Source organism: Tauraco erythrolophus, chromosome 4 (assembly GCF_009769465.1).
Source record: "Tauraco erythrolophus isolate bTauEry1 chromosome 4, bTauEry1.pri, whole genome shotgun sequence".
Classification (NCBI taxonomy): domain Eukaryota; kingdom Metazoa; phylum Chordata; class Aves; order Musophagiformes; family Musophagidae; genus Tauraco; species Tauraco erythrolophus.
This window is the reverse complement of record NC_141468.1, coordinates 50,560,579-50,575,568: the sequence shown is the minus strand read 5'-3', so window position 1 is coordinate 50,575,568 and position 14,990 is coordinate 50,560,579. Positions and strand designations below refer to the sequence as shown.

Genomic DNA, 14,990 nt, shown 5'->3' with positions numbered 1-14,990 from the left:
TTTGAAAATCTTTTGCTGTTTTAGAAAAGTCAACCAAACTTCTTGCATGATTTTTTTTGTTTAGTCTGGACAGATGCATAGCTTAGTTAGGTCATCTGAAAATTATTCACAGTGCATTTCTGTCAGTATAGGGGAAACCTGTTGCCTCTCCAGTTGTCTGCTGCACTTTTCAGTTATCCCTCTTGCAGTTTCATACTCTTGCCATGCGTCATCCCTCAAGAGAAATGAAGAAGCTTAAAAAGGCAGAACGTCTTTCTTCCTGTTGGTTTCATAAGTGCCATGCTGCCTCAAAGACAAAGAGTGTAGCTGCATCTAGTTGGTCTGTGGGCTTGTTAAATTAGAATACTGTATGTCATTCATTATTAGGTAATCGAGTGGCATATGAAGATGGAGGAACTCCATCTGCAGGAACTTAAACTCAATCGAGAGTTAGTCAAGCAAAAGGAAGAGGTGAAGTATTTGCGTAATATAATTTCTGAATATGAACATACAATCAATAATCTGGAAGAAGAAATTGTACAGCAGAACAAGGTATGTATTTCTGCATGCTATTAGAAAAACAGCCTGTTCCTTATGTAACTAAGTGATTTTAAAAAGGAAGATTCTTCCTAAAAAGTTTTTAACATGGATGTTTGTATCTTGGTTCCATAGTTCTTTTTCATAGCACATCTGAGTGTTTTACATTTTGTTATCTCTTTTTTTTTTCTGTTAAAGTTGACTTTAAAATTTCTGTTGCCTTCAATAAATAAAATACCTTTATCAAACATTTGTTACAGTTTCATGAAGAAAGGCAAATGGCTTGGGATCAGAGGGAAGTAGAACTTCAGCGCCAATTAGACCTATATGATCATCAACAAAATGAAATACTTAGTACAGCTCTACAGGTATGTGCACTGAATTAATGAGAAATAGACTCATAAGCACGTTTTTCAGAGCTGTCAGATTACATGAATATGAATCTTTCTGTGCAGGTAGAAGAGGCTACAGGATCAATTCCAGACCCTAGTTTGCCACTCCCACAACAACTTGAGTTGGCTTTGAGAAAGATTCAGGAGCATATTCAAACAATCCTGGAAACTAGGGCAACCTGTAAATCACTGGAGGAGGTAATTAAATGTTTGAATTTTCATATAAAGGGACAAAGTTTGTATTTCTATGCCGATTAATTTTTTTTTTGTATCATAAATATCCTTTTATAAATGTCACTCGCATGTGTCCAATCCCTTAGAAGTATTTAACCGAGAGAAAATGTAAATAATATAATCGCACTGAGACTAAAATGAAATATTTTTCCATTGGAAAAAACTATTGAGGAAAATTCTGAATATATTAGATCATTCATTTAGTAGTGTAAGGTGCTTTTGCTGTACAAAATTCAGTTGACTATAGCTAGTTAAATTCAGCAAGTGTTACATTAAATTTAATAAGTAGCATAGCAAAATCCATTTATCTTGGGTTGCTAAATTGAAATTCTGTTACAGAAGTTACTTTGTGGTTCTTAAGAAGTTTGAGAAAACCAGCTTCTTAATTTGGTAGCACAAACTGAGTTGCGTAAGTGTCTTGTTCCACGCAAATAATACATAAAGACATCATACTGGCATTCTAGGATTTTTTCATCAAATAGTAATCTCATACAGTCAGAATCAAGTGCAAAACAGTTTTGTGTGTATAAGTCCATTTACATGATCTTTCTGGTACATGTTTTAAAAAGTAAGACCTTTTTGCATTGTTTGAGTTCTGGAAATGCAGTAATTATCTTTCATTGTAGAAATTAAAAGAAAACGAAACTGCTCTGTGGAAAGCTGAACAAAATATTTTATCAAGGGACAAAGTTATAAATGAACTAAGACTTCGATTACCTGCAACATCAGAAAGAGAGAAAATAACGGCCGAATTAGGCAAACAAGAAGATGATCCAGAGTACCATCATACCATAAAAATTGCTCATCAAACCATTGCAAATATGCAAGCAAGATTACATCAAAAGGAGGAAGTGTTAAAAAAATACCAACGTTTGCTTGCTAAAGCAAGAGAGGTAGTTAAACTTTTTGCACAAAATTTCTTCCATTTTTAAGTTGTTTTAGTTGGCTCTCTGTTTATCTCATTGCTAGTGAAATCTTAAAAAGTTTCTGACCTCAGAGGTAACAGAACAGAGACAATTTTTAATGTAGAAACTTCATGTAAAATTTTTTAACTTCTTAGAATAGGAGGCTTGCTCAGTCAAGAGGTTATGTATGTGACGTCTGCCTAGGATTAGTGTGTCAGGAAGAAAATGAAAATTCTGCTGTGACAAGTAGTCTCAGTATATTGTATATTTATATAGGATTTTCCAGTACTTGCAACAATGATCTCTGGGCTGCCTCTTCTAGTGAATTTGGAAGGTACAGGAAAGACATGCATTTATGGAAAATATGCTTCTTAAAGCATATTTTAAATTAAAGCATGTTTTAAAGCATAAACAGTGTATCTAAGCATAAGAATTCCTTATTCTCTATATCCTTAAAGCATATTTTAAAGCATAAACCTTGTGTCTAAGAGGTACTTCAAGATTAAACAGGCATCAGTTTTAGTGTGTTTGAATCAGGAGCACATTTCCAAAGCAGACTTGCTATGATCTTCACTTAATGTGCTTTGGTTAACATGTAGCTGTTCAGGGAGAAATCAAGTTTTTTGTTTGAACTAGACTAGAAGATGCAGTCTAAAAGTGAGCCTGCTGTGCTGTGCGTGCTAGCAGCCATTCAATCCATGGATCACACTATAGTCCAAAGTAAACAGACCTGAAAACTACATAGTATGGATGTCACTATCCATGTTGATAGTCATAGTTAGTGAGGACCAACACCAACTGATTTGCTCGCCAGCTCCTGTCCTGTTTCACCATACTGCGTGCTACAAAAGCTTAAAACTGCAATTGTAGATTTTTTCCAGTAGTGTTAAAAAGGCAAAAAAAAAAAAAAAAATAATCCTTAATTATAGCAAGAAGAAAAGAATTTTTAAAACTGCCAGAATTAGAGGAAAATTTGGGGAGAAATACTGAGCAATGAGTGAGTAATCAACATAAAGGTACTGTAGTTTCATTACTTTCTGGAATAGTGTGCATCAGTAGAGTTATATTTTTATTTTGAACTAACAGGAACAAGAGGAATTAGCAAAGAAGCATGAGGAAGACCTAAGAGTTCTACACCAGAAGTTAGATTTACATAATGACAATTCCCTCAATAAGTGCAAACAGACTGCTTTGGTGAGTTATGTGTGTTTGTGAGATTAGTGAAGCTGTTCCCAAATTTTTAAAATTGTTGCTCAAATGAACAGTTTTGTCATCAAAACCACCTCAGTACATATGAGCATTTTTTGTATTATCCTGATTATGGAGATGTCTAGGAGAGACAGTTATATTTTGTTTCCTCTTCTTTTCATTCAGTCTGTTGTTATGTTAAACTAACATAATTTCATAATTTCAATACAAATTTTCTCTTAACACTTTTATGATAAGTTGAAACCTGTATTTAAATGGTTATTCTGTGGATCATAAGATGCACAAAGCTCGTTTCAAAACTAGCGTGACTGCTTTCTCTGTGGACCGAGAGTCACATCTCGGTAAATAAACATGTTAGATGCTAATGCTTGGTTATATTCAGGATTGAGTTTAAAATGTGTCAGTAATGCTTACCTTTGATTTAAAGCTTAAAATGTTTATCACATGCATTTGTTCTGTTTTACAGGAGCTAGTGAAAAAGACTTCTTTATCACTTTCCAACAACAAACATCTTCTCCGCTTAGCTGAAATGGAGCAAACTGTAGCAGAACAGGATAATTCTCTTGCTTCACTTGTTGGAAAATTAAAGAAAACGTCATCTGATTTGGAGAAACAAAAACAAATTACTTTAATGAAAATCAAAGAGTTTGAGACTATCACAGCCCAGTAAGTTTTCAGTTTGTTCACATAAGTCGCAATTGGATTGGATCAAGTCAGGACTGGTCTATCAAATTTCAGATTTGTCTGAAAAAACTAACTCAAAAGAGTTAACATGGTTGGTAATTGTAAATTATTTCTAATCTGTAGCCCTTCATCAGGACTAATACTGAAAAACTGTGGCTTGGAAAAATGCCTTTCAGTGGTTAGCTTTGTGCCATTCAGTGAAAAAGAAAGTTTTCAAGGAATCTTGGTATGAAAGTTGTCTTTAAGCTACTGTGATACTTGCTGATTTGTGGTTTTGGGTTTTTTTTCCCCGATAATGCTTTTGGGCTTGCTATCTAAGAAGTTTAAACTCAGGAAAATTTAACTCCTGTTTAAAAGGAGAAAAGCATGATGCTTTCTTTACCTGTTAGGGCCAGGAATTAAAATGGACAATGCTCTAATCTCATTTTGCTGTTCGTTTTGAGTAATTTTCTTAGTAAATGGAGGCCTTCTTTCCTGAGTCAGTCTTTTTCTGCTATTTCCAAACCTATGTGTCATTTGCTTTAACAATAAAAACCATAACATTGTGCCCTTTGTCATTTGTTTGGAGTTTAACTTAATTATTGCAGTGTACCCTAGTAATGCTTATTTTTTGTTAGACTTCAGGAAAAGCACACAGTTGATGTAGGACAACTAAAAGATGAAGCCAATGAATTGAGGAACACGTTATCTCAGATGGAGCAGAAATTAGCAAGTGTAAAAGCTGAACTAGAGGTCCAAAAAGAAGCAAATAGTAGAGCACCCACAACAACATTGAAAAACTTGGTGGAACAGTTGAAGAGCCAGTTAGCCTTAAAAGAGAAGCAGCAGAAAGTTAGTACAAAAATTAATCCCTATGTCACATGCATGTTTGATGTTGCTTATTGCTTAAGAATTCTATGTATAGTACAGCAGGAGGTAGAATATAATTGCATGATGTAGCATAATAAAATATAATTGCCTTTTCTTGTTTTGTAATGTTCATATTAGCAGCTTCTTCACTAGAAATAAGTTAATTTATTATTTTCAGGCTTTGAGTAAAGCACTTTTGGAGCTCCGAGCAGAAATGACTGCTAATGCTGAACAGCAGATTATTTCTGCTGCTTCGCAAAAAGAGGCGTATATGAATGTCCAGGAAATTGTTGACAGACAAACAAAGGGGCTTATGGTGAGTATTAGATAATATCATTGAATTGCATTGGTCTACTGTTGATAATCCTGATTTTGGAGGTTTGCTGGGTTGGTTGGTTTGTGTTTGTTTGTTTTCTTCTAGACGCAGATAGAGGAATTAAATAATCAGATTACAAACCTTACAGATAACCTTAAATAAGTAAAACCAGGGAAAGTTCGTTGTCCGATGAAAGGGATGAGTTGAACCAAGAACTTCAGAGGAAACAAAAAGCGTTTGCTAAAATGTTGAAAGAAAAAAATGAAATTGAAAAAGAAAATGAAGAACTGAAGAAACGGATTAAGAGGTTAAGCAGTAGCATTCAGGTAGAAGTTCTTTTAAAAATGTTCAATCTTAGTCAAGTTTCTGCATAGATGTGCTTGTTTTGGGGGAAAAGATTAAGTACTTTTGGCAGGCATTGAGACACGATTTAAAAATTTATGTTTGCTCGTCAGCTGGACTACACATGAGGTATTAGTTTTTGCTGTTGGAAGCATGCCTCAAATAAAAGGAAGAGACTGAAAGCTACTTGCTTCTTGAAATATGTTTGAAAGAGTCTGAGGAGTTGAATTTCCACTTTCAAAGCTTCTTTGTATAAGGAAATTTTGTGATTTTCCCAGCTGTCCTTATTTCCCCTTTCAGAAGGGGGAATAAATAAGGATTTACAGTAGAATTGTCTAATTTTATTTTTTTTTAATTCAGCTACTTGCTGCTAATTATTCAGTTTGTAATTTTTCAGAGCAAAGCTGATGAACAAAATCTGATAGATGCACTTCAGAAAAAAATTAAAATGTTGGAAAGTGAACTTGCGAAGAAGCATGAAGAAACGGAAAAAAAAAAGGTGTAATAGAAGACAAGGTATGTGGTATTAGATCGTGGCTTTGGAAGACATCATCAGCCTAGGTCTAGGCAGTTCCACTCTCCTGGAATATTATAGTATGCTTGTATAATGACATTCAGGCTATTCATGATCATAAGTATTATTCTAGGACTCCACTTATGCTTCTAATTTGAGACTTTTTAAATACCTGTTGCTTAGTGTCTAGAGATATTTTTCTCAAACTTGGCATGTTTCTTCCTTTTGGAAAGATTTCGGTTTCTTCCTGTCCCTTAGTAGCAGTAACTATTTAGAATGAAGTTGGAGAAGAAAGTACAGGGGCTAACTGGAGAAGGAAAAAGTCCAATTTAAAAATTAAAAAATTGCTTACAGGAATATTGATTGTGATTTTTCAGTAGCCATTTGTGATTACATAGTTACAAGTTTTCACTGCTGTATAATTTATAGTTACCAAATTGTAACTTGTAAGTAGAGATCCCATTTCTCATAGGAAAAGATAAACTAAAATGACCAATTGTACAGCTGTGCAGCAGGGGCATATAAACTCCTGGGGAGCTGCAGAAGACAGATGTGTTGTAAACTGACATAGAAAACACTTCTTTTTCTTTAATCTGTCTTCTTTACTACCATGTAATTCAAAGTGAAAGGATACATTGAGCTAGCACCTCGTATTTCATAAAACGTGTCACTCCTTTTTTGTAACATGAATATTAAAAACTAAGGACGAATTTGGGAATAGCATTAAACTGCATCAGCTTTATATACCAGTCACTACGGCATACCAGCTGGGCCTGCTATTTACCTTATGGTGAATGAGGTACATAATATATGCCTACTATGGCTTCGTGCTTTGAATTGATAAATGAAGAATATATCATACTTAAGTTTCTAGCATGTTTGCTTATTTACTTCAAGAAAAATAATCAAAAATAAATACGTAGTTTGTTTATGTGCTTCACAGATTTCCAAGGAGGAAATGATTAGATGGGAAGAAAGTAAAAAGTGGCAAATCAGAATGGAAGGATTGAGAAACAAACTAAGGGAAAAGGAAAAAGAAGCAGATGCTTTAGCCAAACAGTTGAATACATTGAAGGAAATTTATACCAAGTGAGTTGGTTTTTAATAGATTCAGCTACAAAATGATGACGTAAGGGGAATCCAACGATATTTGCCACATAATAATTATAACAGTTTTGTTACATTTATAAGATGGATGTCTAGAATTTGACATCACTATTGAGATTAAAAGGATTAGTTAATTTTCAAGTAGCAGGCTACTCCTCTAGGATCCTTTCCCTTGTAAAAGCCAACAACCCTTTTTAGAAGAAAATGTCTCTGAATAAAACTAATTTAAGTCTTTTGCTATGCTTGTATATAGCATTCTGTTACGCCCTTGAAACAAGTAACAGCTTTATGAAGACAGGCTGCGTCTCGCCGCTGTCTTATTTAATCAGATCGCTAGGACTGGAATCTGTGCTTGCCGTTACATGTAGTGCTACTGCAGTACTGATGGTTCTAGGATTAGGAGATGGAAGCCTTTTAAAGAAAACACATGTGCAACCCTCTGCAAGTGTTCTGTTTGCTTCAGTACAGTAATGGCAGGCTTTTACTGATGGAGAGGAAGCTGGATGATGGTTGTAGCTGTTGCCAGATTGTGGTTTGAAATGGCTTCAAAATTAGGAAGCCCTGTATGAATTTCACATAAACACAGGCAAGACCCGCAAGTGGTTATGACATGCATGATACTGACTTAACGCGTTCATTGTTTTTTCCAGGTTTGGTTTTTGATTTTGGAGTTGGTTTTTTTTGAAAGCTGTACTGTCTGTAAGGTAACCTTATTAAACAGAAAAGGGAATGTGGTTCAGAGAGCAAATAAATTGCAAATGTGGATTCTTTAAGACAGAAAATATTTTCTCCTAAAGAAAGCAAGTTAGCAAATAAAGATTTAAATGTAAATTTACTGGATGTTGCAGGACTGAAAAAGAGAAAATTGCTCTGCAGAAGAAACTGAAAACTACTGGGATCACTGTTGATCGTGTTATTGGAATAAGAGCCTCAGAGACTGAAAAAGAACTGGAAGAACTAAGAAAGCGGAATCTAGATTTAGAAAATGAAGTTGCTTACATGAGGTGAGAGGCATTTTAAAGGAATCTATAAAAACTAAAAAGATCTAAATGAGAAAAAAAGTCTGTGGAAAGGGAGAGAGAGTCTCTATTAGACCAACTTATTCAAGAGGAAAAAAATAGACAGGAATTTCAAAATCCTTCTTGAATCTGTATGAGCAAACTTAAAGCTACTCAGGAGTAATTGTGCATATTCAGAGAATACGCAGCATTGGTTTATTATTCTAAAAAGCTAAATAATAATATGGAAAACATCTGGCTCCTATTGTGTAAAATTATTACAATTTAGCGTTGGTGAATGTTACTGAAACTGCTAAGTTGCAGTTGGGGAGTGTGTTCTTAATCAGTGTATCCACTGTCACAGTGGATAGTGTACTCAGAAGAGCAAATTCCTTTTGCTGAAGTAAGTACTTTGGATTCATGGGGATTAGTTGAAATAGTCTGAATGGCTAGCATTGATTTAGAGTAACTAGTCTAGTAATACTAGAAAATCCAGTCTAGTAATCCAGAAGTTCGTGGGATTTTTACCTTAAAGGATGTTTTTCTGCATTAATAGCCGTTTGTTTGTTTTGGCTTGATTCATTTTTTTTATGTAGAACACAACAAGCAATCCCAAGAGATTCTGTTGTGGAAGAATTACATTTCAAAAATCAATACCTCCAGGAAAAGCTTCATGCATTGCAGAGACAATGTTCGAGAGAGATGTATTCTAGACCCTCGGTAAGTTAATAACGTAACCATATTACCCAGAGGAATTGCACCTACTTAACAAAAGTATTTGTTTTCCATTTGGTGTTCTGTGTCATGTAGCTGGTTTTATTTCAAATTATAGTATTCTAGAACAGGATATGAAATACTCAGCTTTTAGTGTTTTTAAAAAACACAACAAAACAAACCTCAAAAAAAAACCAAACCCCAAAACTTAAGAGTTTGTGTTCTACAGGTAGAAGCTGAAATATTCACCATCCCAGCATATGTGGAGAAATAAGGGATGTGTATTTTCTAATATGTGAGTCTGCAACTGAGAGACTACTTTTATATTTCATATTGATTGAAAATTTGAGATACACAGAGTTGGGGGAAATACTGAGCTGCGTTCCAGTTATATTGAGGTGGTTTGGTTGTGGTTTTGTTTTTACAAGGTTCATTATATTGCAAATATTGCATTATTAGGTTATCTTTCAAGAAATAGATTTAGTAGTACACTCTAGGTTTGTTTATTTCCTGTTTTGTTTCACCATCTTCTGCTTTTCTTTCATGCTTCATTCTGTCTTCATCTTGAATCAGAGTACATGTGACCACACTGAACTGACCAAGTCTGTTCCTATCGCTATCAGTAAACAAAAGCATTTGAATTCCTTTCAAAAGAAATCTATTTCAAATAGGGATGAAATCAAACTTCACACTAATTATAGCATGACTGATGGCAATGAAATAGATGAGGAAGCAGACATGCAAACATGCATCATGCATAATGAAGGCCATGAAGCTACTGTGGATGCAAGCACAGAAGTGTCTCCTGAACAGCATCCTGAAGATAGTGAGAAATGCAAGGACACAGATATTTCTAGGGAAAGATCGAAAAACAAAAATATGGCTGAAGCTGATGAAGAGAACTGCAGTGAAAAAGAAGAAAATATAACCCAACCTGAAAATGGAAAACTTCATGAGGAGTTTGAAGAAGAGGAGAGGAAGCAAGAAATGCTCAAGCAATGCAATGTTGATGAAGAAAAAAGTGTAGAAGAGCGTCATACTGACAGAATGAGCGGCAGTCAGTCTGATTCAGGGGAACCTTCTAGTCAAGCTAATGACTATGAAGCAGAAAAAATAAATGTGAATAATCAAATGAATCAAAACACTGCAGAGGATAAATATGAAACTTACCAAAGTGGTACAGAGGGTGTTGAAACAACCCCAGAATTTTGTGAAGTGCCCGAGGTTTGATATTGTAGCAGTCCTCTAGCATTTCTTCTGTATAAATGATGTAGAAATAGAATAGTTTGATCTTGATAATGCAGTGGTTTTGTATGCATGGTCTGCGTGATATTGAAGTAGTCACCAAGTGGTCCATAAAGCAAACCTTACACTTCCATGATAGGCATGCATGTCAGCTCACAAGTCAGCTACTGTCCCTTCTAAAATTTTGATCCAGAAAGTTTACAAATAATCCAGTGATACATGCAGCTAGTTGATGACCTTCACTTGTTAAGAGACTTAGGATAAGAAAAAAATATGCTTTATTGAAGCAAATACTTTATTCCTATCGTTACTAGTGATGAATTAATGGATCGTATGGTTAATTCCATAATTACATAAGTAAAAACTCCTGATTATTATATCAAGAGGTTTTACTCTTTACTAGTCAGACATAATAAATTACCATATGCTTATGATTGAGTTGGTAATATAAGGCATGCAATGTACTCTTTATGTAATAGAAATTACTAGCCTCTTTGTATAAAGACTTAAGATTGTAGGAACTAACAGACTGAGAGCTAGAGTTGTATACTTCTCTTCCTGACTTGCTCTGTGATCTGTTTAACCTCAGTGAAATTCCTTATGCCATATGTACTATTTAATAAACATACTAGAACATGTCCTTAAATCAGATGCTGTTCCCAGGTACAGTGTCACAGCTTACTACACTCAGTAGCTTTTTGTCTTTTAGACTTTGAGATTTATTTCTGTCGGATAGTTTGAGAGTTAATTTTGATTTGACAAAGTTTTTACTGGTTATACTGATTTGTAAACTTCGCTTAAAGGTTAAGCAAGTTTAGAAAATGTGAGAAGAGGAGCTAAAGTCAGAGCAGATTAGATGAAAGCTGGTGATACAACTGTCATCCATTTTATTTCTGTGAAAAATACTAATTCTCTATTGCTCTTTATCAGCTACAACTGATACAATGATTAGTAGATTACCACTTAATTTTTTCCCCTCCGTTTTTTCAAGACATCAGGAATAGGATCAGATGATCATATCAAAGGCAACAAGAGGTTTTAAAGGAAAATTTAGATTGTCATCCGAAAACGTCGAGCTAAGATTCCAGCTAGAGCAGGCCAATAAAGATTTGCCAAGACTAAAGGTAACATCTTTTTACCCTTAGTCCCCTTTACCGTAACACAGATTTGGGGATTGCTTAAAAAGAAATGGATATCTTTTCTGTACATACTGTAAGTTTTTCATGGTTTTATGGAAGATCAGAAGCTGGTAGAAATGAAAAATGTCATTGCGATGGGAAATGGCTCTCTTCATATTTTTGAAAGTAAACAACTGTAATTTTGTTACTGTTCACCTCAATTTGAAATCTAAATAAGTTGCTTATTACTTTGGGTTTTAGGACCAAGTAGGTGACTTAAAAGAAATGTGTGAACTTCTGAAAAAAGAGAAAGCAGATGTTGAACGAAAGCTGGGAAGCATTAGAGGGGTGAGTATTATAACAGCATTTTTCATCATAATTAAATGAAACCGAAATACAGAAAAAAAGCAATGTTTTATTAAATGTTTATTATTTGAAATCAACCAATAGCAGAGAAGAATTGTTCTTACTTGTTTATTTTACTGCCAAAGTGCTTAATGAACTAACGAAACTCAGTTAATAGGACCATTAGAAGGACTAGAGCTACAGTAATAGCATTCAAACTATCATGGCCTTATTTTGTTGTTTGGATTAAACTTATCTTCAGAAATGTATTTGTACAAAAAATAAGATTTACAGCCCTAAAAATGAAAATTATTTTAATGTATTTATGTAAACGCATAATATAGTTACAGCTTTGTGATTAAGAAGTTAAATGCAGATGTTAGAATGTTAGATGTTATTTATTTATTTATTTATCACTCTGCAAGGAGAATATATGCCTTGAGAAAGGCATAAGATCTACTCATGCTTTAAGATGTAGTACTTCTGTCACTTTAATCCAGCAGAAGTATGGTTGCTAAAAAAGGGCCGCCTTTTCTTCCCTCAAGCTCTCAGCTATTCCTTTTTTTTTTTTTTCCCTCAGATAGTATTAACACTCAAGTAATTGCATGGTCTGTTGGATCAGGGAATTGCTCTACAACAAAAGCTAAAAAAATAAAGTACTTCAATTCATTTTCCTAATGTTTCAGTTTAGGTCATAAAGTGCAGCAGATTTTGAGACTAACTGCAGCTTTCTTGGGTAACACAGTCAATGAAGGAGCTGATGTGTTGATTTTGGGGGTGAATATATCACTAGACATTTTGGGGAGCTAAGTATACAAGAAACTTTAGGGTTTGAGTCACACCAAAATATAACATCTTTTTTATAAATATAAATTTCAGTGGAAAAATGAGCAATAAAATAGGATTTGGAGTATCTCAGAATGTTAAGATGAACTGTTTGCTTCTTTTTTTACTTTTTTTTTCTTCCTCACTGTAGGCTGGTAGAAGTGGAAAGACAGTCCCAGAATTGGAAAAAAACAATTGGTTTGATGAAAAAAGGTTGTGGAGAGAGTCCAAAGAGAAAATGAAGATCTGAAAAAAGCTCCAGCTGTGGTTTCTAATGAGAAATTACTTGGTCTTGAACAGGAAAATGAGAGGCTAAAGGTATGGATTTCTCTCCAGTAACTGTATTTAGATAGCGATTTATATGCAAGTTAGCAGGAAAATGGAGCAGCAAGTCTGTTGTTGACGTTGATTAGCACAAAAGTGTTTTAAAGATACCAAATATGAAACAGGTAGAATAAAAAAGCAAAACTTCTTTTTAGCATAACATACTGCATGATTTATGTAAAGGTACTCTGTACCTTAAGGATATATTTAAATATGTGATGAAATGTTATGTTCGCCCTCCTAGGTAGCTGTAACTATGATGTACTTTTAAAAATGGAAATCTGAAATTTTCTGCTAAGCAATGTATATGTGTTCTAACAAACTGTTTGATATTTAGTCTGAAATGGAAAAATGAAACTTCATCTGGGGAGCCAGCTGAGTACGCATTATGAATCTAAAACCAAAGGAATGGAAAAAGTCATTACTGAAAACGAGAGGCTGCGTAAAGAGCTGAAAAGGTATGATCGTTGTTTCCATTAGTTAATGGTTGTGATAAGTATCTCTTTTTTTTTTTTTTTTTTAAATGGTTGATAGGGAATGGGCAGCTTTCTAAGCACTGATGTTGCTATGACAGAATTTTTAGTTATACGTGAAGAGAAGACATTCAAGGAGCAGCCCAAGACACGGTTTGGGAGTTATCATGTCAGTGAACTTGGATGCACCGTTTTTCCTCTAGATCAGCACTGAGCCTGTCTCACCGTCGTTTTAGATACCCTGTGCTTCATGTGAGGTGAAGTATTCCATAAACCTTTGGTTTTATTGAACAATAGGAAGCTGACAGTGCAGAGAAGCTACGAATAGCGAAGAATAACTTGGAAATATTAAATGAGAAGTTAACTGTACAGCTGGAGGAACCGTTAAGAGGCTAAATTTGGCTGAGAGACAATTTGACCGGAGCTGACAACAAAAGCTGGAAGTCCATTGTTGTAACAAGGTAGGAATTGAGAATGAAGTAGGAAGATAAACAAAAGTGTTAATTCTTCTTTAAATATTAGTAAAAAGTTAGACTTTCATTTTCATAATTTTTCTTCCTGCTTTTGAAGATAGTTTTGTATTATCTGTATTTTATTTTCTGATTCTACATCAGCACACAGAATCAGTGTACAGGTCTCTGATATGAATCCAGCAGAGATCCAGTGTCCTTAAGTACTGGCCTTGTTAGCTGCTTTATGCAGTAGCCAGTTTACTTACCTCTCTTCTCCAGATCAGCCTTAGACTTCTGGATAGTAAAGAAAGTATTTTGTGTTCCTTGCAGCTTATTTTGTGTTTGTGCTTTGTGGGATGACATCAGCATTTTTGCGGAACAGACAAAGTATTTCAGTACCTGACCACATAGATGACTATCTGAAAAAAACCCTGGAAGCAACTTGCATTTTCCACCTTGGCTAAATTTAAATCTACATTTAACCATGTGAATGTGCAGAGGTTGTGTTAGAAAACCAGCTGGGATTCCTATATTTCTTGGGCCATGTAGGCACAGCTGAAGATCCTGCATGTGTGTTCCGAAGGCCCTGAAGCTAATTGCAGTCAGCTGGTTGATTCTGTTATCTGTAGAATCAGGGAGAAAAAGTCAGAGACTAGCACTGGATTCTCTTTTCGAATACAGAAAATCAAGTGTGGGAATCACCATTTCTAGATTTTTAGATAAAACTCAGACTTTGAAATCAGCATCAAAATAATTTTTGGTTTGGTAAAAATAGTAAATCTCTACAAGTCTTTACCAATAAGTTACCTGAAAGTTACCTATCAGTTGTTTTAAATTCGGGTATCACTCGCATCACTCAAATGGAACAAACTAAAGAAAACAAGTTTTATGACACCAATTTCTGCTTTGCAACTTAGGCACACATTTTAATTTATCTGTACTTCTGCAAATAATTCAGATGCTTTTCCTATGACAACCTACTTATACAGGCTGGAGATCTTAACTTTACAGCCTGAACAACTTTAAGTGCATTCCTTTCTTTGCTAGAAGCAAGCTGTTTAGTCCTGTGTTTTGTGATTTGCTTACAGAGATTAGTTTGGCAAAACAGTCACCCCAAAACCGTTGCCAGTCTAAAAAGCATCACTGTTACACCCATTTTTGATGATGAGCCACACACCAAGATGCTAGTTACGTCACACACCGGCATGTTTAGTAATTAACAGATTGATATAGAATATTAAGTTTGATATACGATACATTTGTGTGAAACATGCCTGCGATTCATCCAAGTGGATGAGGAAGGAGAACTTTACTCCTCCTAAGGCAAGAGTTTTTAATAGGATATCATCTCTTGTACTGCTGTTATCTCAGAAAAGGACAAGGAAAGGAGGGAAATAGTCAGCCAGTGTCCTGCATAAGGATGGAAGA

The 14,990-nt window shown here is 34.8% G+C and overlaps 1 protein-coding gene across 1 annotated transcript in view; it reads left to right on the top strand.

The window, feature by feature from the left end:
• The window catches only part of CEP290 (centrosomal protein 290), a 60,741-nt gene that overhangs the window by 40,055 nt on the left and 5,696 nt on the right, over window positions 1–14,990 (top strand). The window contains 24 exon segments of the mRNA XM_086610909.1: window positions 367–531; window positions 777–884; window positions 972–1,106; window positions 1,769–2,035; window positions 3,134–3,241; window positions 3,723–3,922; window positions 4,558–4,771; window positions 4,968–5,105; window positions 5,211–5,262; window positions 5,265–5,431; window positions 5,845–5,946; window positions 6,905–7,050; window positions 7,917–8,072; window positions 8,663–8,786; window positions 9,354–10,004; window positions 11,017–11,064; window positions 11,066–11,149; window positions 11,405–11,491; window positions 12,465–12,500; window positions 12,502–12,519; window positions 12,521–12,631; window positions 12,975–12,987; window positions 12,990–13,094; window positions 13,406–13,571. Coding sequence (XP_086467035.1) covers window positions 367–531; window positions 777–884; window positions 972–1,106; window positions 1,769–2,035; window positions 3,134–3,241; window positions 3,723–3,922; window positions 4,558–4,771; window positions 4,968–5,105; window positions 5,211–5,262; window positions 5,265–5,431; window positions 5,845–5,946; window positions 6,905–7,050; window positions 7,917–8,072; window positions 8,663–8,786; window positions 9,354–10,004; window positions 11,017–11,064; window positions 11,066–11,149; window positions 11,405–11,491; window positions 12,465–12,500; window positions 12,502–12,519; window positions 12,521–12,631; window positions 12,975–12,987; window positions 12,990–13,094; window positions 13,406–13,571 — 3,401 coding nt within the window.